The sequence below is a fragment of the Perognathus longimembris genome, chromosome 7, assembly GCF_023159225.1.
Source record: "Perognathus longimembris pacificus isolate PPM17 chromosome 7, ASM2315922v1, whole genome shotgun sequence".
NCBI lineage: Eukaryota > Metazoa > Chordata > Mammalia > Rodentia > Heteromyidae > Perognathus > Perognathus longimembris.
In genome coordinates, this window is record NC_063167.1 from 19,730,606 (window position 1) to 19,755,391 (window position 24,786).

Consider the following 24,786-nt stretch of genomic DNA (forward strand, 5'->3'; position numbering starts at 1 on the left):
ATCCCAAAGCTGAAAATGGTGCCCTGTAATTCAGCCAACCTTCAGAGGTGACGGAACAACCTGAGGGCACAGACCTGGAATCAATTCGTACACTGTACATGAAGTTAAGAATTTCAGAGGATGGTAAGTATAAATCAGTCATGAATAGTTATTTATTATCTCTCAGTATCTCTAGAGAAAAGCTATTAACACTGCTAAAGGACTTCTTATTATCAGGACTCAGGAAAAGTAGAAGTATTACATTGAGTTAGGAATGTTAAAAATAAATCTTAAGCCAGGCACTGGTGGCTCAAATGCTAGATTGAGGATCACAGTTTGAAGCCAGCCTGGGCAGGAAAGTTTGTGAGACTCCAACTAAGCACCAAAAGGCTGTAAGTACAGCTGTGGCTCAAGCAGTATAACAGCATACGTGAGCAAAAAAGTTATATGACAGTGTCCAGGCCCTGAGTTCAAGCTCCAGTAGCTACACTTAATTAAAAAATAAGAAATTAGCCAGAGGCCAGTTGCTCACACCTGTAAGCCTAGCTACTCAGGAGGCTGAGATCTGAGGATTGCAAGTGTGGTAGCTGGCCCAGACAGGAAATTCCAAGGCTCTTACCTCCAATAAACGATTCAAAAAAGGGGGAAGTGGTCCTGTGGCTCAAGTGGTAGAGCACTAGCTTTGAGCAAAAAAGTTCAGGGACTGTGCTCAGGCTGAGTTCAAGCCCCAGGACTAGAAAAATAATAATTAAAAATAATAATAAGGGCTGGGAATATGGCCTAGTGGCAAGAGTGCTTGCCTCCTACACATGAAGCTCTTGGTTCGATTCCCCAGCACCACATATATGGAAAACGGCCAGAAGGGGCGCTGTGGCTCAGGTGGCAGAGTGCTAGCCTTGAGCGGGAAGAAGCCAGGGATGGTGCTCGGGCCCTGAGTACAAGGCCCAGGACTGCCCCTCCCCCCAAAAAATAATAATAAATTTCCAAATACGAGGACTAAAGTACAGCTCAATGGCAGAGCTTGCCTCATATGTGCATTATCCTGGGTTTGATGCTCAAACCACACACACACACACACACACACAAACACACACACCTATTATATGAACTTCAACTGTGCTGGTGGCTTACACCTATAATCCTACCTACTCAAGAGGCTGAGATCTGAAGATCACAATTCAAAGCCAGACTAGGCAGGAAAGTCTGAGACTCTTATCTCCAATTAACTATCTAAAAGCCAGAAGTAGAGCTGAGCCTCAGGTGGCAGAGCATTAGCCTTAAGCAAAAAAGTTCTGGCTCAGCACCTAGGCCTTGAGTTCAAGCCCCACTAACCAACACACACACTCATAATTGTCACCCGTCAAAGGGTTGGTTTATTCCAATTTCTTATGGTAAGAATGTATGACCAAGTAAAAACCTCTAATTAGCTTCAACTCTACTACCAATAAAGTGGGAATTCCTAGGAGACCATCTGGTTCACTATGTACTCCATAAATACATCAACAGAATTCACACTTAAGACTGTACAACCAGAAACAATAGTATATGCTGTGCTCAACAAATAAAAGAAAAACCATAGTACTTGGAAAATTTTCCTTAAGCCAAAATGTGTCTTGAATAGTGTGGTTGTGTCAAAATATGCTTCTGGTTAAAAACAAAAAGATTGGGGGCTGTGAATATGCCCTAGTGGTAGAGTGCTTGCCTTATAAAAATAAAAATATTTCTCATTAAAGTCATGATTGTGCATTGGTAGTTACTGGAACACTAAAGTTTTTCAACATAGGACAGTGTGCTGGGTAAGAAGTAGAGCTACAGCTGAATATGGTAGCCATTCTTCTCAATGGGAACCTGTAGGAATGGGAATCAGATCTGGCCACCAGGGACTACAATGATACATAACGGCCTCATGAGGATGTTGTTACTTTACATTTATTAACTGAGCAAAATTTCATCATTATACATAGTACGTAAGTCAAGGGTGGAGATCCAAAACTCAGTTTATATGATATTTAAAAAACAAAGGAGTATCCAAAAAGTAGACTAGAAACGCTTTTTAGATAATCTTAATTATCCATAAAACTGTGTTCCTTACATGTTCACATCTGCTTAGAGGATTTCGTTAGGAATTTACCAGCTATGATTTTATTTTTCATTGCAGAATTTTTTTAACATTTATACAAACCCTTGTTCCATGGACTGATTTAATAGATTGCGACAAGAGAGCAGCTCACTGAAGAAATTGAGACGAGACTGGTGCAAACTGAGGGAACTAAGGAAAAAGCCCTTGACAACATCACCCCAGCAAGGAGCAGTGGACCTGTAGCAAGTGCTTTAGTCTTCCCTGAATTTCCCCAAATTCTGCCTTGTTTGGGTGATAAAGTGAAGGAGAAGGAGGAGGGTGGGGGGAGGAGAGGGAGGAAGAGGAGGAGGAAAGAAGGGAGATCTAAGGATCAACGTTCAAAGCCAGCCTGGCAGAAAAGTCCCCAAGAGACTCTTATCTCCAATTAGCCATTCAAAAACCAGAAGAGGGGCTGGGGATATGGCCTAGTGGCAAGAGTGCTTGCCTCATATACATGAGGCCCTGGGTTCAATTCCCCAGCACCACATATACAGAAAACGGCCAGAAGCGGCGCTGTGGCTCAAGTGGCAGAGTGCTAGCCTTGAGCAAAAAGAAGCCAGGGACAGTGCTCAGGCCATGAGTCCAAGCCCCAGGACTGGCCAAAAAACAAACAAACAAACAAACAAAAACCAGAAGAGAGGCTGGGAATATGGCCTAGTGGCAAGAGTAGTTGCCTCATATACATGAAGCCCTGGGTTCGATTCCTCAGCACCACATATATAGAAAAGGCCAGAAGTGGCGCTGTGGCAGAGTGCTAGCCTTGAGCAAAAAGGAAGCCAGGGACAGTGCTCAGGCCCTGAATTCAAGCCCTAGGACTGGCAAAAAAACAAAATAAAACAAAAACCAGAAGAGGTGCAGTGGCTCAAGTGGTAGAGCCTTGGGCACAAAAAGGCTGTCAGGCCCCGAGTTCAAGCCACGTGACTGACAAAAATAAAAAATTTAAAAAGAGAGAAGGCTAGGACAGACTAGATAATCTTTATGATATTCCCAAATTCCATAACATTTTTTAATCTTCTGTAACTAACTCAAACCAGAACTGATAGGATAAACCATGTTTCAATTCAGTTACAGGCATTTTTCAATGCTGTTACATTTTACTCATAAATCAACCCCAAAACAGCAAAGTCCACTACAATCTTACCTCTGTGAACTTGTTGAGAGTAGCATTGGTAGGATTGTGAGTTATCAGAAAGCGCATATTCTCATAGGAGATCTCCACAGGGGCTGGACGGTTCATTATGGCAAATAAAAAAGTGTGAGCGTGCTTGTGAGTGTGAAGGGGAAAATGAAAAAAAAAATCAATAAATCTTGAAATGTTTCACAGCAGAAAACATTAAAAAGACCACTAAGATGCCTATTATTGACCAGTATTTTCTCTATTCAACTTGTTTACTTCTTATGAAGCTTCTCTCTTCAAGACAGGCAGAAGTGTTTAGAATCCACTTGAATCCAAATTCAACTTGGGCCTCAGTGTCTGCAGACAGATACCTTCGACTCCAAAAAACAATCCAACTACACACAAAACTTAAGCAGCCTTTACTACATTTAGGCACTAGTGAGACAAGTTAAAAGTGTATGTTGTTTTCCACTTTTGTTTACTTGATAATTAATTTTAATGGAGTCATTAAAAGAAATATGCTTCCAATTAAAACAAAAAGCCAACTATTTCCGAGGCCAGTCTCGGTGTCCAGATTCTTCAAGGCAATGTTAATTATGGCACATAGAACCTCCAAGCTCACTTGTCAGCAAAAACGCTGTGCTGAGCCTGGCAGAAGTCTGCCCTCACACTCAGAATCGCCATAAATGTGCAACGTATATTCCAACGAAAAACCTGGAGAAGGAAAGAATAAATAAAATGAAGACTGACGTAAGACTGATAACAGCAAACATAAAACCTTGAGTAAATACCTTGAACAAAAAAGTTCAGGGACAGCACCCAGGCCCCAAGTTGAAGCCCCATGATTGACAAAAGACAAAAACACATAAGATCCCCCCAAGACCCCCTTTTTAAACTTGTACTTCCAATTGTACCACCGAACAGTCACTTTAGCTAACACAGGAAACATTTTATAGAGTATTCATTCCTTAGTTTAGGAATTTGAGAGCTAGAATAAATGTAGAGATGAACTACCGTTGGCTTTTTGGGGGGGTGGGGTGCTGGTCCTAGAGCTTGAACTTAGGGTCTGGTGCTGTCCCAGAGCTTTTTTGCTCAAGGCTAGTGATCTACTGTTTGACACAGTTCCAGTTCCATGGTTAATTGAAGATAAGAATGTCAGACTTTGCTGCCTAGGCCAGCTTTAAACTGTAATCCTCAGATCTCAGCCTCCTGAGTAGCTAGGATTACAGATAAGAGCCACCACTGCACGGTTTTCCCTTGGCTATTTGAAAACCTGAAGGGAAAGAAAAAAACTTGGGGGAAAAAAAATCTGGTATGGTAGCACACATCTGTAATCCCAACTGCTTGGCAGGCAAAGCCTAGGTGGATATACGTCTAAAGTGAGCCAAGGCAAAAATCAGCAAAAGAAAAAAAAAGGAGGAAGAGAAAGGCTTTGGGCAGAGGATAGTAAAGCACTTGCCTAGCAAAGTCCTGAGTTCAAACCCCAGTATCCTAGAAAAACAATTATTTTAAAGTGCTCAAGGCTCAAAGAGGTTAAAATGACTTAAGAACACTTGCTAACTGTAAATCAAGGACAAGAGCCCTAGTCTCCTAATTCCCTAGTTATTTCTCCTTCAATTTTGGAAGTACTCCCCAAAAAGTGAAACTTTTCTTCAAATATCGGCCTTAACAATTATCTGCAACTATGACCTTATAAGAAGGTATTATTTGCGTAAACTACTCAAATAGTGGTTTCCATGCAGTGCAGAGCAAAACACAAGGAAATTCTAACCTGTTTGAATCCTTTTGGTTCAATGATGTTATCACATCTAATGTGTGTCAGCTGAGTAAAGGAACTGAAAGACTCACATTGTAATGTCAGCCAGGCTTAAAAGGTTACAGTTCTCAAATTAAGTTTTCTACCTACTTTCCAGTGTTTATCTGCTCAACAAACAGAACAAGCTTTATCCCATCTTATTTCTCCCATCTCATTTTGAAAGAACCATTTCCAGGGATAAAGATAACTCATTATTAGATTTTCAGCTCTTAGTACCGAGAGCTCCAATGAAGAAATTTCTGCCAAAGGAAAAAAATATGTTCTATCAAAATTAACATACATGCCAGGAGCCCATGGCTCACTCCTGTAATCATGAGTAGCTCCAATTAACCAATCAATTAATTGGTAGAAGTGGAGCCACACAACTGAAGTGGAGGCTCAAATGATAGAACAGGAGCCTTACGCATAAAAACTGAGGGCCAGTCGCCAGACTGAGTAGTTCAAGCCCCAGGACTGCACGCACAAGCAGGTGTACTCATACATATACACACACACACTCACACAATTAACAAAAATAAAATTAACATGATAAAATTTTGTTACTTCTCTCCCACAACTACATAGCAACAAGAAGAATTTTTGTACCTGTCAGTTCAGTAAACTAACGTTAACTCTAATGATATTACCAAAAAATAGCCTATTAAAAAAAGAAGAAGCATGGCTGGGTGGGAATGTGGCTTAGCAGTAGTGTGCTTGCCTAGCATGCATGAAGCCCAGGGTTGGATTCCTTTGCACCATATAAACAGAAAAGGCCGCAATTGGCACTGTGGCTCAAGTGATAGAGTGCTAGCCTTGAGCAAAAAGAAGCTAGGATCAGTGCTCAGGCCCTGAGTCCAAACTGGCAAACAAACAAATCCACTTACTCAACTAATATAGCAAATACTAGTGCTTACAAAGGGGCTAGAGTGGGGCTGGGAATATGGCCTAGTGGTAAAGTGCTCGCTTCGTATACATGAAGCCCTGGGTTCGATTCCTCAGCACCACATATATAGAAAACGGCCAGAAGTGGCACTGTGGCTCAGTGGTAGAGTGCTAGCCTTGAGCAAAAAGAAGCCAGGGACAGTGCTCAGGCCGAGTCCATGCCCCAGGACTGGCAACAAAAACAAAACAAATAAACAAAGGGGCTAGAGTCACAAAGGAGGGCATGATGCCACCAGGACCTGATCTACTATGCCCAGCCTTAGTGGCTCAAGCCTGTAATCCCAGCTACTCAGGCAGCTGAGATCTGAGGATATTGGTTCCAAGACAGCCCCAGGCAAAAAATAAAAAATAAAAAAATAATACCCTCCCAAACTCTAACCTCCAGTTAACTACACAAAACAAACAAAAAACATTAATAGCTCAGTGACTCAAAAGTAGTAGAGCTCAGCGATGTCTGGCCCTGGAGGCTCATGCCTGTAATCCTAGCTACTCAGAAGGCTGAGATCTGAGGATTGCTATTCAAAGCCAGCCCAGGCAAGAAAGTCCTTGAGACTCTGATCCCCCACCAGAAAACCCGAAGTGGCATCATGGCTCAAAGTGGTAGAGGACTAGCATTAACCTGAAGAACTCAGGGACAGTGCCCAGGCCCTGCCCAGGCCCTGCATTCAAGCTCTTACAACCAACAACATAAACAACAACAACAAAATCTCTACTATCAAAGAATAACCTTAAAGAAAATATTTGTTATACTCTATTGCACTTTCACATCTAAAAAAAATTTCAGAAGATTTGTACAGCTAAAGAGAATTCACTTACAACACATATTATACACAAATTGCTTTGCTGAATCGCAATTCCTCTCCACAACTACTTAAAGATAATTTAAAAAATTAAGAGAAGTCACCTTTACTATTTACTTCTTCTCTTCTGGTTAACTAGTTTCTTTTTTTTTTTCTTTTTCTATTTATTTTATTTATTTATTTATTTATTTATTTTTTGCCAGTCCTGGGACTGGACTCAGGGCCTGAGCACTGTCCCTGGCTTCTTTTTGCTCAAGGCTAGCACTCTGCCACTTGAGCCACAGCGCCACTTCTGGCCGTTTTCTGTATATGTGGTGCTGGGGAATCTAACTCAGGGCTTCATGTATATGAGGCAAGCACTCTTGCCACTAGGCCATATCCCCAGCCCGTGGTTAACTAGTTTCAAACTGAAATTTTTCTAATCTTTCATGACGTACTCTCAACTCATCACAATCCTACACAAATAATGGCCCTATCATGTAATACTTGCCCTTGTTCATCCTTCTAATGTTGCATTTATCAAATTAAAATTATATCTAGCTTCTTTTTTGTTTATTTTGTTTTTTTGCCAGTCCTGGGGCTTGAACTCAAGGCCTGAGCACTGTCCCTGGCTTCTTTTTGCTCAAGGCTAACACTCTACCACTTGAGCCACAGCACCATTTCTGGCTTTTTTTCTATGTATGTGGTGCTGAGGAATTGAACCCAGGGTTTCATATATACAAACACTTTACCACTAAGCCATATTCCCAACCCTATATCTAGCTTCTTAAAACCTAGGAAATGTAACAATGTTTCCCTTCCTCCACTTACTAGTCCAAGGATTTGATTTTTTTAAGGCATCCATTAAATCCTATACTAATGAAAATCCAACATAGCTGTGAACCAGCTAAAAAGAGCAACATTCTTTTGGAGATTTTTTTTGTGTGCAATACTGGAGTTTGAACTCAGGGCTTTGCCCTTTCTAGGCAGGTACTCTAGCACTAGAGCCACACCTCCAGCCTTTTCTGCTTTCATTATTTTTTCAAATGGGGGTCTCACTTTTTGCCTTAGACCATATGGGACTATGATCCTATTTATGCTTCCCACATAGCTGGCATGACAGTTACATGCCACTTCACCCAGTTTTTTATTAGTTGAAATGAAGCCTTGCCATCTTTTTCTCTTGCCATCTTTTTCCAGATTGGCCTTGAACCACACAATCCTCCCAATCCCAGACCCTTTAGTTAAGGTTGCAGAAGTGATCCACTGTACCTAGCACAACTTTTATACTTATTCCCTTGATTAGTTCCAGTTTTGCACTTCCTCATTTAAGGAGGGAACTTGAGAATCAGGTTTCAGTTCAGAAATCAATAAGTTCTATAAAAAGAAATTATGACCTTGATGGTAAGCACATGTCTTCAAACATTTCAGGTATCAGAGGATATGAAAGCCTAGTTCTCAGGAAGGAATGGAAAACAACCAACAAACACACCTGTTTTAAAGAATAATGAGTTATTTACTAAAGTCCTATACCCACCCAACTAAAAAGAGTATTTTTCAAGTTTGTGCAGTACTTTTCTTAGCAGTTGTCCTTTTCTAATCACTTCTATCTCTACAAATAACTGTAAAATAAATGTTACATTTCCACAATAAATGTTGTGGTATTTTCATACCACACTTGGAAATATTTACTTTTCAATACTGTATACTACCTTTTCCTCTAAAAATGAGCAATTCTCCAGATAAATCTCATCTAAAAAACATATCATTTTCAGGGCTGGTAATGTGGCTTAGCAATAGAGTGCTTGCCTAGCATGCATGCATGAAGAACTGGGTTCGATTGCTCAGCATCTCATCAATAGAAAAAGTCACAAGTGGCACTGTGGCTCAAGTGGTACAGTGCTAGCCCTGAGCAAAAGGAAGCCAGGGACAGTGCTCAGGCCCTGAGTTCAAGCGCCAGGACTGGCAAAAAGAAAAGTCATTTTCCTCTCATAAATAAGATTTAAATGCAGTTAGCAGCACAATGGCCAACTTCACTTTTACTGAAAGTTTTTCAATTATATTGGCTAGTAACATTAAAAATCTTACTAGTAAAATCCTAACACTACACTGGACATTAGTTTAATTGTTTTCAGTTAATCTTTTTAGTACATGGTTCTACTAAATTAATTCACTCAAACTTTCATTTCCAGACAAAAGTATCATGGCTATCTTCTTTGGGTATTATGTTTAAAAACTTTAGTTAATAAGCATTTTAAGTCTCCCAAGTCTCCTTATTATACAGTTAAACACATTCTTTTCTCCTTCAACTATGGCAACTTTCCCATAAATTAAGTGGTAACATTTGTTTTCCTTTCATCCTTCTTTCCTTAAATGCAAAAGACTAATTTTCCTGGAAAACAATTTTAATCATTTTAATCCTGTTTTCAACATCACTGTATATACATTAACCTAAGATCCACTTATTGAGTCCATTATTTCATTAATAAAAAATATATTTTTTAAGCTGGATAACAGGGGCTCACAGCTGTGATCCTAGCTACTCAGGAGGCTAAGATCTAAGGACCATGGTACAAAAACAGCCTGAGCAATAAAGACTCATCTCCAATTAACCACCAAAGGGGCTGGGAATATGGCCTAGTGGTAAAAGTGCTCGCCTCGTATACATGAAGCCCTGGATTTGATTCCTTAGCACCACATATATAGACAAAAGCCAGAAGTGGCGCTGTGGCTCAAGAGGTAGAATGCTAGCCTTGAGCAAAAAGAAGCCAGGGACAGTGCTCAGGCCGAGTCCACACCCCAGGATTGGCAACAAAAACAGAACCAATAAACCAATAAACAAACCAATTAACCAAAAACCAGAAGTGGAGCTGTGGCTCAAGTGATAGAGGGCTAGCTTTGAGTGAAAAAACTCAGGAACAGGGGCTGGGGATATAGCCTAGTGGCAAGAGTGCCTGCCTCGGATACACGAGGCCCTAGGTTCGATTCCCCAGCACCACATATACAGAAAACGGCCAGAAGCGGCGCTGTGGCTCAAGTGGCAGAGTGCTAGCCTTGAGCGGGAAGAAGCCAGGGACAGTGCTCAGGCCCTGAGTCCAAGGCCCAGGACTGGCCAAAAAAAAAAACCAAACAAACAAAAAACTCAGGAACAGCACCCTGGTCAAGTTCAAGCCATAGGACTGGCATACACATGCTCATATGTGTGCATGTACACACACAGACAAATATATTTAAGGGCTTTGGGTATAACTCACTGGTCGTTTTCTACCAGGATCTGGGTTCAATTCTCAGCATCAAGTAAATAAATAAAATTAAAATTCTGAACTTTAACTCTACTAAAGTGAATTCAGAAGTAAAGAAGCCAAAGGACACCTGATTCAGCCTGTCAACATGGCTTTGAAGTGTTTTCTGGGCTACATCAGGACAGTTAAAATGAGTGTAACAGCTGCAAGCTCCCTGAGGTTGCAAAACAGATACTTGGAAAGGACTATTTGAATCACCTTTCAAAACAACCTACATAGTTCAGGAGCAGCATGCAAAGCAAAAACTTTCAGGCTATTGTTAGCATTATTTAAAACATACCATGTTCCAGAACTTAATAGTGGATGTACAAGTCAGCTTAACATTCTCATTTCCCATTTTGTAAAATGGAACTAAATATATTCTATACAATATCATCCCTGAAAAGGGAAAGGGAAGCTTTCTATACACAGGATATAGAATAAACACTCCCAAAAGATATCTTGTCAGCATAAACTGGCTTGAGCCTTAGAAATTTTTTGCTGTTAGGATATTTTTTGTCTGAGTTTCCCCTAAACTTGGGTAAATTACACTTCACTCCCTCTCCCCTCAACCTTCTCCCTTGCTTTATTTTTCAGGTAGGGTCTTGGGTCTGTTTTACCTAGGGCTGGACTACCACACCAGAAAGTTGGTTGATATGGCCTCAAACTTCAATCTCAAACTGTCCAGACTGGCTTCAAACTTCAATCCTTCTGATCTCTATCTCTTTGAAATACCTAGGATTATATGTATGAGCCACTGCATCTAGCCTTAAGCTTGCTTTTTATAAATCACATAATACTTTACTGTCTCTGTATAAGCTGCTAGTGACCTTTTAAATATTCTGTCTACCTACTAATCATCCAATAATGATAGCATAATGTTCATTTTCACAAAACACAATAACATTCACAACCTTTAAAGTGGTATGATTAAAGTAAATGTTGCATATTACATAAGACTGTGAGGTAAAACTCTTATGACAGAAAACTGGAAGGAATAGCAAATGACAATTTGAGAAAGATTTGTCTTTGGCTAGAAAACTTCGAAGATCTTGACACGTAAATACTGCCAAATTAATGGTGCTTGTCCTGATCTGTGCAGCTCCATAACTCCATAACACTCAACTTTGAAAATCCTACTTAATAACTGAGTTACTTTTCCCAGTAAACAGATGAAATTAGCTTAACTAAATTCTACTGAACTCCAAATGAACCCATCTCATTAAAAAAGTATGTAGTCTTGGGCTGGGAATGTGGCCTAGTGGTAGAATGCTTACCTAGCATGCATGAAACCCTGGGTTCAATTCCTCAGCACCACATGCACAGAAAAAGCTGGAAGTGGCACTGTGGCTCAAGCGGCAGACCGCTAGCCTTGAACAACAACAAAAAGGCCAGGGATGATAGTGCTTAGGCTGAGTTCAAGCCCCAGGATTGGCCAAAAAAAAAAAAAAAGTACATGGTATAGCTAAGTATGGTGATGCATGCTCCTAGAATCCCAGTTCAAGAGGTTGAGGTATCAGCCCAAACTGGGGTATATACCAAGATCCTGTCTCATAAAACCAAGAGCTAGGGATGTAGCTCAGTGGTACAGTGCTATCCTTACATGAATAGTACTCTGTGTTTGATTCCTAGCACCAGAAGAAAGACAATGTTAATAAAATAAAGCCTATAACTTACATTTGAATCATCTTTCACCCTGAAAGACATATATTTGCTTTTTTTTCCCCTAGTGCCTCTACTAGGGCTTGAACTCAGCCTAAGCATTGTCCTTGAGCTTTTTTGTTCAATGCTAGCATTTTACCACTGGAGCTCCACTTCTGGCTTTTTTGGTGGTTAATTGGAGATACAGTCTCACGGACTTTCCTGCCTGGGTTGGTTTCAAAATGCAATCCTCAGGTCTCAGCCTCCTGAATACCTAGGTTTATAGACATGAGCCAGAGCCACCAGGGCCTGACTATATTTGCACAATTTAAACTAATCACCAGGAGGAAACTTTTTGGTAACCACACATATAGAATGAAAGGATACTGTCACAAGAATCTATTGTTACTCTGTCATATCCTTCTCAATTTGCTGACAAATCCTATTAATGACTCATATCCTTCTGTCCCTCATGATAGGCTTTCACCAATAATGGAAAGTAGAAAACACATTTTTTTCTACTACTAGAAACAGTACATTTTAAGTATGTATATAAATCCACTTTACAAATACAGTGATAATACAACCTAGTTAATGTTTCCTGCAAAGCACTGGGGGAAAAAATAAGTTTAGAGCTGGAGGGGTGACTAAAATCGGTAGGCGCACAGGCAGTGAGCAAGCAAGACAATCAAGAACCTGAGTTCAAACCCTGATACACACAAAAATGCTCAAATGGCAAATAGAAAAAAAGCAAACCTAAGCCAGGCGCCAGTGGCTCATGCCTGTAATCCTAGCTACTCAGGAATCTGAGATCTGACGATTGAAGTTCAAAGCCAGCCCAGGCAGGAAAGTCACTGAGACCCTTATCTCCAACTAACCACCAGAAAACCAGAAGTGGAATTGTAACTCAAGTGGTAGAGCACCAGCCTTGAGATAAAGTGCTCAGGGACAGCGCCCAGACCCAGAGTTCAAGTCCCATGACCAACTAAAAAAAGAAGAAAAAAGCAAACCTGATTGTGATTTTGAATTTCTGTCAAATAATACATTTAAGAGCTAATATTTTGACCACTGCAGAAATAAAAATACAGTTAATTTAACTGATCTGCTAAAACAAATATATCATATTTGTATTTTATGCCAAAAGAACTAACATCTTCTGAGAAAAATGAAATTTCAACCCAAAAATACTATGAAAGGAATGAAAATACACCACTTCTCTAAAAGTAAAAGGCTGAAAAATATTTTTTCAAACCAGGTCCAACCAAGCAAAGAATCACAGAAAAAAAAAGAGTAACCTTAAATACATTGTTAAAAGCCAGCATAGTACAATATAAATTTAGGGGTGTGTGTGTGTGTGTGTGAGTGGGGGGGGTGTGCTACAAGATGCAGCCATCACAGCCCTTTTCTGGTTTTGTTTTTTTTTTTTTTGGCCAGTCCTGGGCCTTGGACTCAGGGCCTGAGCACTGTCCCTGGCTTCTTCCCGCTCAAGGCTAGCGCTCTGCCACTTGAGCCACAGCGCCGCTTCTGGCCGTTTTCTGTATATGTGGTGCTGGGGAATCGAACCTAGGGCCTCGTGTATCCGAGGTAGGCACTCTTGCCACTAGGCTATATCCCCAGCCCCCTTTTCTGCTTTTTAAATGATACTGGGGTTTGAACTGTGGGACTTTTGCTTGGCAGGCAGGCACTCTACCACTTGAGCCAGGCACTCAAATCAAACCTTGATTCATTATGGGTCTCACATTTATGCTCAGGTCAGCCTGGATGGAGATCCTATTTATGCTTCCCAGGCACAGTCAGCAGCTTTTTTTTAATTGGCTGAGATGGGGGTGGGGGATTTGAACTTTGTGTGCTAGTAAGCCTGGAACCACGTTCATCCCAATTTCCACCTATAGAGTAGGTAGGATTATAGGAATAAGCCATTGCGCCCAGCTTACCAGACACTTAATAATCATACCTAGCTAATAATACATAATAATTCCGAAGCTGCAAATGCATAAAAGACTCTTCTAAGACTTCAGATTCAACTCAAATGGCCATTTTGCAAAGTAATTATAATTGGTGGCATTCACTGTTCATGACATGAATTTAAGTACTTTTCCGCCTTACAAGGAAAAAAAACCATTTTATACAATGCCATGTACTTACTTACTGATACCCTTTAAGTTTGATTCCAAAACTTCAACATTTTCTTTATGTGTAAGGTTAAAAGAACATGATGTTAGGACTGCATTTAAAATGTGGTAACTCATTATCTGGCGCAAAGAAGATTGCTATAAAAAAGAGAATGTGAAACCTGAAGTACTGAAGATTGATGTTGGACTTCACAAGTATCCCAAGACCACCAGATCTCACCAAATGTCTACTATTACCATACTCATTAAATTTACTCTTTATCAAAACTAACTCTGATTAACTTCTAGTTATGGAAAAATTTTAAAGAGGGGCTGAGAATGTGGCTTAGTGGTAGAGTGCTTGCCTACTGGCATGAAGCCCTGGGTTCCATCCCTCAATATCACATAAACAGAAAAGGCTGGAAGTGGCACTGTGGCTCAAGTGGTAGAGTGCTATCCTTGAGCAAAAAAGCTCAGGGGCAGTGTGAGTTCAAGCCCCAGGACTGGAAGAAAAAAAAAAAAGGTTAAAAATCCCCCAAATTTTAAAGATCTATTTAACAAGTTATACTACTGACAGAACACCTAGAAGGAGAGGGGGAAATGACTTAAGATTTTATTCCTACTGAAATTTCATTCTTCCAGGAGCAAAAATGTATAAACTGTTCCTCTGAATCCTATTTGTAAATGCTTTGTCTTGAGGCTTCACTGGTTACCAACATGACATTTCAAAAGAACAAGCACAAGCTCTACAAACTAAGTTCCTCAACTCTGTGCCTCATGATTATAGTGCTCTGTGACTATTATATTAGAAACTACCAACCATTAAAAAAGACAAAGGGGAGCCAGGCACCTGAGGCTCATGCCTGTAATTGTAGCTATTCAGAAGGCTGAGATCTGTGGATCAAAGTTCAAAGTCAGCCCAGGCAGGAAAGTTGGTGAGACACTTATCTCCAAATAACCACCAGAAAAACCGGAAGTAGTGCTGTAGCTCAAGTGGTGGAGCTCTACCTTGAGCTGAAAGAGCTCAGGGACAGCACACTCGCCCAGAGTTCAAGCCCCACAACCAAACAAACCCACAAAGGTAAAAAAGTTATCTCAATAAAAGGGCTGAAATATAGCTCAATGGTAGCACATGTCTCAAGGCCATGAGTTCAATTCAAAGCATCATAAAAGAATTTTGTGTGTGAGTGTGTGCATTTGTCTGTCTGTGTGTGCTAAGGCTTGAACTCAGGGGCCTCAAATTCTTGACTGGCTTTTTCACTCAAAGCTGGTGCCCTACTACTTGAGCCACAGCTCCACTTCTGGCTTTCTGGAGATTAATTGGAAGTAAAAGTCTCAGGCTTTCCTGCCCAGGATAGCTTCCAACTGGTGTGATCCTCAGATCTCAGCTTCTAGAGTCACTAGGATTACAGGTACCGATAGCATTCAATTCACAAAGAAAACTTTTTTGTTTTTTGTTTTTTTCCTTCTCGAAGAAAACTTTCTTAAAGTTAACTAAAGAAAAATAAATCCATGGGCTGGGGATATGGCCTAGTGGCAAGAGTGCTTGCCTCCTATACATGAGGCCCTCGGTTCAATTCCCCAGCACCACATATACAGAAAATGGCCAGAAGGGGCGCTGTGGCTCAAGTGGCAGAGTGCTAGCCTTGAGCAAAAAGAAGCCAGGGACAGTGCTCAGGCCCTGAGTCCAAGCCCCAGGGCTGGCCCAAAAAAAAAAAATAAATAAATCCAATTTACTTTGTTCATATCTTTTTTTTTTTTGGTCATGGGGATTGAATTTAGCCAGGGCCTGGGCAATGTCCCTGAGCTCTTCAGCTCAAGGCTAGTGCTCTACCACTTTGAGCCACAGCACCACTTCTGGTTTTCTGTTGGCTAATTGGAGATAGGAGTCTCATGGACTTTCCTGCCCCAGCTGGCTTTGAACCTTGATTCTCAGATCTCAGCCTCCTTAGATGCTAGGATTACAGGCATGAACCACCAGTGCCCAGCCTTGTTCACATTTTTATGAAACCTTCAGACTTAAAAAACAAAAAACTATGTGCCCAGGCATACAAACATTTACTCTTCCCTAGTGCCACCAAAGTTCAATGATGTTGTAAATGGTTTCTGCCTGTTAACTTGTGTTCATTCAAATTAAATATTACTTTACTGACTCATGAGGGAGTGGTCTGGCTTTTACTGTTCTGAGTCAGAAAATACCCATTTCAACAGTTCTAAATTATTTTTTCATTTGTAAAGGTGTTCTAAAACACTACCCTTTTCTACCTACTAAATTTAATGATTCTGAAATACTATCTTAAAATTAAAAGTCTGTAATCCTAGCTACTCAGGAGACATAAATCTGAGGATGATGATCATAGCCAGCCCAAACAAGAAAGTCCATGAGACCCTTATCTCCAGTTAACTACCAAAAAGGCAGAGAAGCAGCTGTGACTCCAAGTGGTAGAAGCCTATCCTCGAGTACAAAAGCCCTAAGACCCCAAATTCAAACCCAGGACTAGCACAAAAGAAAGGTTAAGTGATAACAATACTCTACGTCTGGAGTTCAGTTTATAATAAACAAAGTGCTTTTGCATGTATATTCTTATATGTTCTTCGAGACCTTCTGATTTAAACAAACTATATATCTTAATTGAGAAACTTTCATGAAGTGGCAACTTCCAGTTGACTCTTAGCTCTAGTAACTATCTTCCACCACCTCCACCACCACCACCACCACTCCCCCCAAAAAACAAAAAGACATAAAAGGCTGCTGCATTTCTTTAATCAGACTTCCCCTCTCCCAGACATATCCCAGGTGCCTCATAAAAACTGTCTCAAAGCACACACCCTGAGGCCCCAACAGAGTTTCAAAGCATAATCTCCTCCCACATTAAAGCCCCAAAGAGCCTCAAGTCAGCATTTCCCAAACCATCCCTACCCTCTCTACTATCCCTACCCTCTCTACTATCCCTACCCTCTCTACTCATTCAGTCTTCTCCCACCTCCCATTATTTCCAATGCTTATCTGCATAGCTTCTAGATCACTGCGTGGGTAAGAAATCTCAGTCAACCCATTGAGGGTGGTATGATTTGGTGGGAAAATCAGGGGCTGTAGGGTCAGAGAAACCTCAATTTCTAATAAAATTCTTATTAACTAAATGACCTAAAACAAGTTCCTTAACCTCAAAATGTGCCAAATAAATGCAAACAAGGATATCTATCATCTTTATTGTGGCTGTGAAAAATTACAAAAACATACTAATTTTTTTTTTCTAGTCCTGCGGCTTGAACTCAGGGCCTGGGCACTGCCCCTGAGCTTCTTTTTGCTCAAGGTTAGCACTCTACCACTTGAGCCACAGTGTACTTCCAGCCTTTTCTGTTTATAAGGTAGTGAGGAATGGAACCCAGGGCTTCATGTATGCTAGGCAAGCACTCTACCACTGAGCCACATTCCCAGTCTATATTATTATTTTATAAGCATAGAATTCTGGTAATTGAGAAAAAGAACACTCTAAGGAAAACATAATTCCTGACTTCTAATTACATATCAACAATTTTGCCTGTGATTATATTATGCCCACTATCAAAAGAACCACTAATTCCTAACTTCTTTGAGACCTTATCCTCTAAGACTACAAATAAAATCCCTACCAAGGTACTCTTCAACAGGCATCGATACTTCTATAGCACCAGATGGAAAAAGTCCATGACACTGACTAGCCCCATTCAATAAGGAAACTTAAAATGTTAGTATCAGAACCCTGGCAACTTCTCACCAATACAACGGTATGCTGCCAAGTGATTCTACAGCACTGATAGTATGTCCTTAGTTATCTTTACTTTCCTTTCGCAAAGGCAACAAGACATAACTCCATTCACTTCCGGTCTGAAACTACTTAGTAATACTGCGCATTAGAACAAGTACCAAACACTAAGCCAGCAGCGGTAGTTTAGTGACTCCAAACTCACATGTACTTGCCGAATATCTACAGGGGTGCCAGAATTAGTCACTTTTTACAGCATTTAGGGACAAATTCCATAAAATAAACTAACCCTGTAGGTGGTGTCTTTTTTCAACAACGTTATGTATTATTTCTTAGGAGTCTTTTACCAAAGGGTGGGAAAGAATTACAACCTCAGAGACTTCAACTTGTCTAATAGTAAAGTATCTTTTACCTGAAAACATCAGCAGTACTTTACAAAAGGGACGAACGATGCTCCTAAATTCTCTACAGGCAAGAAAAGTAGGGCCGTGGGCAAGAGTCAAGCTTGTGTTAGCTCTGAGAGCTCTGAGACTAAGTTAGGATTCGAAGCAAATACATCTTGGAAACCGATGTCAGCCTTACGAAACGCAGGGGTCGAAGGGAATTACAGAAAAGAAAACAAATGCCACACACATTCTTTCTGGGTGGGGGCGGGGAGGATCTCTCCGAGTCCCAGATCACGGTGTTGGAGCAAGGTGACAGAGCCTCTTTTCCTTTTAACTTGATCGCGAGCAGCCAGGGATCAAATGCTCCAGGGCTGGGAAACTCCCTCCCCCAAGACAAGGTTCACTTCCAACACACACAAAGAGCGAGGGAAGGGCCTCCAGGACGCCTGTTCTCACGCTAGACGAGAGCGGGCGCACCCGTGCACCCTGTCCATGTGCGGCTCACACCCCCCCCCCAGTCCCTCAGTCCCGCAGCCTGTCCTATGCTCTCCCCCACGCGCACTCCGCACACACTTCCCCTCCCCACGCATACACGGCCCCGTGGGCTCCCCACCCTCGCGCTGCCCGCTGCCCGCCGCGCTCCCCACCCCTGACCCGGCCCGGCCCGGCCCGGCTGGGCCCTCCTTCCGGGGACGTGTCTCGGGCCTGCTCTAATGGCAGCGGCGCCTCCCGTCCCTCCCTCCCCACCCCCACCCCGACCTCGAGGCCCGGGCCGTCGCGCGGGGGCCGCCCGGGAGGGGCGCACTCACGCTGGCGAGCTGAGGACTGGGCATTGAAGTCCAGCGGTGGCGGGAGCGAGGAGGCGCCTCTCTCCTCAGTCACCTCGGCGGCGGCGGCGGCGGCGGTAGCGGTGGTGGTGGCGGCGGCGGCGACGACTCCCCCCCAGCCTCGGCGCGCGACACCCGGCCCGGCCCGGCGGCGGCGAGGACGGCGGCGCGTGTCCACGAGTCCGTCTTGCTGTTGCTGCTGCTGCGTCTCCTGCTGCTGTCGCCGCTGCCTCCGCTGCCGCCGCTGCCCTGTGGCGTCGCCGCGCGCCGTGCCCCGCCGCTGCCGCGCTAGCCGCTCAGGACGGACGACGGTTACAGCTCGGCCGATAGCGCCGCCGCCACCACCGCTGCGCGCGCAGCCGGAACCAGCTCCCGCCGCCGCCCCTCAGGGGGCGCTGCGGGGCGCGGCGCGCGCCGCCGTCCGCCCGCCCCCGGTGCCGCTGACTGGCTGCCGACCGCTCGCGGAGCGCTTGGCCCCGCCCACCTGCCCCGCGGGCGCTGACCCACTGCCCTCGGCGCCTCCCCCGCTCCTCCTCCTGGTGGTTCGCTCCGCGCCACACTCCAGGCGACGGAAGGCGCGCCCATGTGACCGGAGCGGGGGGGGGGGGGAGGAGGGAATGCGAGAAGCCCGGGGAATCGCCAAGCTCCGCCCATCCGCACCTGGGCCGGCGCTCTGGCCTGCGGCCACCGGGAGACCCCCAAGGTCGTTGTGCTTCATCCCGCTCCCTGGTGCGGCTGCCCGGGGCCAGCAGCCAGGGATCCCCGTGGAACGGTGTGGCGGCCGAGGCCTGGGCTTGGCGGGTTCCAGCGCAGAAGTGCGAGCCCGGGCCGCTGAGAGCTTGGCTGCCCTTGCTGGAGGCCTCCGGTGGCGTGTGCATCTTCGCGGAGGATTTTGCTGCGTCGCTTCCCAACCCCCATCTCGGTCCACGAGACCCGCACAGCCCTCAGAACTCGCCGGAACACAGCCCCAAAACCGGACTTCGGGTGTTGAACCCGAAAAGTGATTTCCTCTCCTAAGTACCTTCAACTATTAGACGGAAACAGTAGCTACCTACTTCACGGGGGCATTCTCCATCTGTCAGTAATATAAAGTATGGAAAAGAAATGCCCCATTAAAAGAAGATGCTGTCAGCCAGGCCCTGGGGGGTTCCCGCCGGGGATCTTAGCTGCTCTGGAGACTGAGATCTGAGGGTCGATCGAGGTTCAAAGCTAGCCCTAGCAGAAAAATCCTGGAGACTCTGATTTCCAGTTAACCAACAACAAAAAGCCGGAAATGGAGCTCCGTCTCAAGTGCGAGAAAAAGGGACAGCACCCAGACGGGACCCTGAGTTCAAGCCCTAGATCAGTTCACACACAAAAAGGAGGGGAGGCTATTTCAGGATTTCTAATCTAACTTTCCCCCTTTAAAGGTGCAGATTCTCTCTAGTGGAAAGGGTTTTATCTTTTGACTGTAAAGCTACTCAGAAATTCTTTGCCAGGTCATGTGTCCTGAGTTTTGATTTGGAAAATGTGGTCACCAGTGAGTTGGGAAACTGGATTGGGTGTCTGCCAGATGGCAACCACTAAAGGCCATGAAGGCTGGTTTGGGAGGAAGGGAGGAGGCGTCCTCAAGGGTGTTGGAGGTGTGGGGGGGGACATCAGTGCTCCCTGTTCACCCCGGAAAAGTTTTACCTGCTCAGAATTGGCTCCTAACTGGAAGGAAACGAGAGCCCCTCCTCCCCCCTTCTTCTGCCTTTCTCCCATGACACTACAACACACCTTCATCCTGCCCTGTGGAGAAAAGTCGTGATCAATCATCCTTAGCTCTTCCCCACAAGATAGGTTGGGGGAGGGGGGGCGGGTATCACTCCTGACCAGAAATATTCTATCAGGGCTTAGCGCACTAAGGGAAAAGGTCTTATGACTCAGCCGGCTTTGAGCCACAGCTCAGAGCTCAGGATGTTTACCACCAGCAGGTGGCCCATAAGGGGGTATTCTAGGGCAAGGCTGACTGGCAGGGCTGTGTGGGAGTTGAGAGGCCTTGAGGAGCCCGATTAGAATCAAGGCCTTTGGGTATGGAGCACTGGCATCTACCTGCCTCAGAGGAACATTTCCCACTTCCTGAAAGCACCTACCTATGCACTGCCCTGCAAAACTTTGGCTGCCTCTCCTAGTCACTGATTCTGCCCTTAAGTTCTCAAAACACCCTAGGCCTCCCACAGCATAGCACTTAACATATCTTAAATGCTTCTCTGCTTAGACTGATCTGCTTGGGGCAATTCTGAACATTGTTGAACAAATGAATCTTCCATCTGGCTCTTAGGCTAGCCCTAAAATATCAGTAAATAACACGACAACATAAAGATAACCATAATGGTTATTTCTTAACCATCTACTCTAAGCTCTGCGTGAGGTGTGTTTACATGATCAAGTTTATTCTTCAAAATACTTCTGTGAGGAAGCTGTCATTACCCTATTTTAGAGAGAGGAAATGACAGAAGTCACATTTAGCCCAGGTTTGTCTGCTTCTGGAGCCCAAATAATCACCATGTTCGTTTCTGGTGTCCCTGAGTACTGTCTAGAAAGTTTTCGGAAACTTTAGAAAAACACTCACCCCGGAGACAGGCAAGCTACTTTTCCCATCCAAGCAGAGAAATGTTCTAATCTCAGACCTCCAAATGGTTTCCCAAGGAAGGCAGTAATGTGATTTTACTTCCTCCACACCACAAACAGATCAGGAACTGAGGCTGCAGGTGCCTTGTTAAAGTATGAACCACCCTTGGCAACGAGTTTCACACTTTAGTGCCCTAAGTTTATCCAAGGCCATTGCTGAAGCATTCCAAGTGCCATTAGCTTATTAATCCTCCCAGCACCCCTGTGAGGCAAAGCTGGCTGTATTTTTGGTTGATTTTATAGAGTGTTAGCTCCTTGGGAACAGGAGCTGTGTGGGCCTGCCACACACAGCAGTTAGAGAAAGAAGTAATGGTGGGTGGCAGAGATCAATGTATCATTCATTGCCATGTAGTTGCTGTGTAACTGGGAAATTCAACTCTCCGAGTCTTACTTTCCCAGTTTAGAAAATAGAAAGGGTAATAATACTAACCTCAAAAGATCTTTTGCGCACTAAAGGAGTTTGTGCACATAATTTATGTGGCACTCTACTGGACATATGGTAAATATTCAACAAATGTTAACTAATCTTATAATTATTAGAATGCTACTTGGCATCATGGAGTGAATTAATTCAATGAGTTTTGATACTCTTTGTAGAATTTATTTTTAAATTACAAGCTCTAAGTAGGTACTTGTGGCTCACACTTAAAATCCTAATTACTCAAGAAGCTGAGACATGAGGATCATGGTTCAAAGCCAACCCTGGAAGGAAAGTCCCATGTGACTCTTATCTCCAACTAACCACCAAAAAGCTAGAAGTGGAGCTAGGTGGCTCACGTGGTAGAGCATTAGCTTTGGGTGGAAAAAAAGCTAAGAGACAGTGCCCAAGCTGTGAGTTTTAAGTTTTAATATCAGTAAAAAAAAAAAAAAAAAAAAAGTTGCAGGCTCTCCTGAGCCAAGTAGCACCAAGGCCTGTAATCTAAACTAATCAGGAGACTCTAGACAAAAATAAATGAAGCCAGATGTGGTGATACACACCTGTAATCCCAGCACTGAGTGGGGGACAAAGTTTGGAGGATAGAGAATTTGATCCTGCTTGAGATAAATAATAAAGTTACAGACTCAGCTCTTCACTATTAGCTTTGTGACCTTAAATGTTTTCATGAATGTGAACCTGTATCCTTGTCTGCCATATGGGATGAAAGCTCTGAAATGAAAAGCTTAAAAGTGCTTTGTAAACTGTGGGGCACTATGAAGACATTAGCTGTGGCTCTGGAAAGAGCATAGACTTGGTAAAATGACTGCACTGAAATCTCAGCTCTGTGACTAAAAAGTCCTGATCTCTACTTTCCTCATCTGCACTGTGGACATAGTGATCACATCTACAAGGCAAGCACTCTTGCCACTAGGCCATATTCCCAGCCCATTGTGATCACATCTATTTATATGTTGCAAAAAATATATAAAAATCAAATTAAGGACACAATATTTTAAGTATCTAGCATATAAATCCTACTTTCTTACCCCCATAAACAAAAAAACTCTTGATTCTCAGTGATCTAAAGGAATAGGAGAGGCATAGTAGAAAATCAACAAGAGTTGGGGTTATTCCCGGCTCTGCCAACTGGATGACCTTTGCAAAGTCACCTGTTTCCCTGACCTGCTTATCCCTTACCTCTAACACTAGTCTTTTTTTAGGAAGAGCAATTGACACTGCCTCATAGTGAGGCCCTGCTTAAGAAATCAGAGCTAAATTGGGTGCCAGTGGCTCATGCCTGTAATCCTAGCTATTTCCATGACACTTTTATCTCCAGTTAACCAGACAGAAGCCAGAAGTAGAGCTGTGGCTTAAGTGGTAAAATGCCAGACTGGAGATTAAAAAAACAAAAACAAAACCTAAGGGACAGTACCCAGGCCCTGAGTTCAAGCCCCAGTACTGGCGCCCCCCCAAAAAAAGGAGGAGAAAGAGGAGGAGGAGAGGGAGGAAGAAAGAAAGGGAGGGAGGGGAAGAGAGAGAGAGAGAGAGAGAGAGAGAGAGAGAGAGAGAGAGAGAGAGGCAGGCAGAGTTTACTTGCTAATGCTCTGGTAGGCCTATGAAGCACTCTTATGGAAAGGACACAGTTGGAAACAACTAAAATTCCCCTGCCAGCAACCAAATGGGGTCATGAGCTGCAAAATAAGCGATCCAGATTATTACAAAGTTCAGAGGAACATGGGAGGCTCCCGCCAAGCAATGCTTGACTTGTCTGTACTGTGCCAGGTCAGCAGAAGGCCAAGAGAGGGCCCAACCCTCTCAACAGTGATAACCCAGGGGGAGGAGAAAGGGAAGAGGAAGAAGAAGGAGTAAGGGGGAGGGGGAGGAGGAGTAGAAGGAAGAAGGAAGGAACATACTGATTCACAGCCCCACCCATCCCCTGCCTCTAATCTCTCTTCCGGAATTTTACAGTCCTTTTTTACTGGGGGCGGGGGTGCACTGGTTCTTCCTGCTTACTTCACAACCCTACCCAACCCTGGCCTCAAAGATCAGCTTGCACTGGAAGCCTGAGGGATCTGAAGCAAACCTCTGCGTGCTCCTAGCCACCTCCCCAACTCCTGTCCTCCCAGTGTAGATTCTGGTAGAGTGTCAGAGCTTACTGCAACACTGTCCTGAGTTCAGTGCAGACAGCTTGCACTCCTGGTGCCAGTTGTAGCTGGAAATCTTCGGCTTCTGCCTGTCTCAAGCCTTCAAGGACTAGAAGGTCTTGGCCTTCTCCAGGGAGGCCCATGGACAATCAGGATACTTGAGATGTAACTGGATTTGAGCCAGAGACACAGCTTTAGGAACTGGCAAAGAAGGAAAAATGGAAAATGGACACTCAGCCTCCTTATTCTATCTTATAGATGGAGAAACTGAAGCCAGTGGAAAGCAGGGATCTGGCCAAAACAGTGCCAGGAAACAACAGTGGAGACCATGCTGGTACTCTGGTGTTACCCTGCCTCTTGAGTTCATTGACAAGTCTTCTTTGATACCTTGTGACTCAGTTTCCCTGTTTGACAGTAAGAAAATATCAAAGAATGTATTAATAATTAAAACTGGACTTGTTGGATGTGAAGAGTAGTAAATCTCCCTATACCCTAACATTAGGAAGTAATGATAATGCTTTACTGCTAACATTTTTCAACTACTTACTATGTATCAGGGTCTGTTCTAAAGCCTTTATGTATGAGCCAGGGACCAGTGGCTCACACCTAAAATCCTAGCTACTCAGGAGGCTTAAGGACTAAGGATCATGGTTCAAAGCCAGCTGGGACAGGAAAGTCTAGGAGACACTTATCGCCAATTAACCAACAAAAAGCCAAAAGTGGAGCTGTGGCTTCAGTGGTAGAACACCAACTAGCCTTGAGTGAAAAAGCTAAGGGATAACTCCTAGTCCCTGAGTCCAAGCCCCAGTACTGAGAATCAAGGAGGTGGGTAGTGTTATTGCCATTTTA

General features: G+C 43.5%; 1 protein-coding gene across 1 annotated transcript in view; it reads right to left on the minus strand.

The window, feature by feature from the left end:
• Positions 1 to 19,074, minus strand: part of Ptp4a2 (protein tyrosine phosphatase 4A2) — a 36,370-nt gene extending 17,296 nt beyond the window's left edge. Inside the window, exons 1-2 of the mRNA XM_048350746.1 lie at positions 18,706 to 19,074; positions 3,240 to 3,929 (exon numbers count right to left, since the gene is read on the minus strand). Of these exons, the coding sequence (XP_048206703.1) occupies positions 3,240 to 3,335 (96 nt within the window). The 5' untranslated portion in view covers positions 3,336 to 3,929; positions 18,706 to 19,074. The remainder of the gene's footprint in view (positions 1 to 3,239; positions 3,930 to 18,705) is intronic.
• Between the last annotated feature and the right edge of the window lie 5,712 nt (positions 19,075 to 24,786).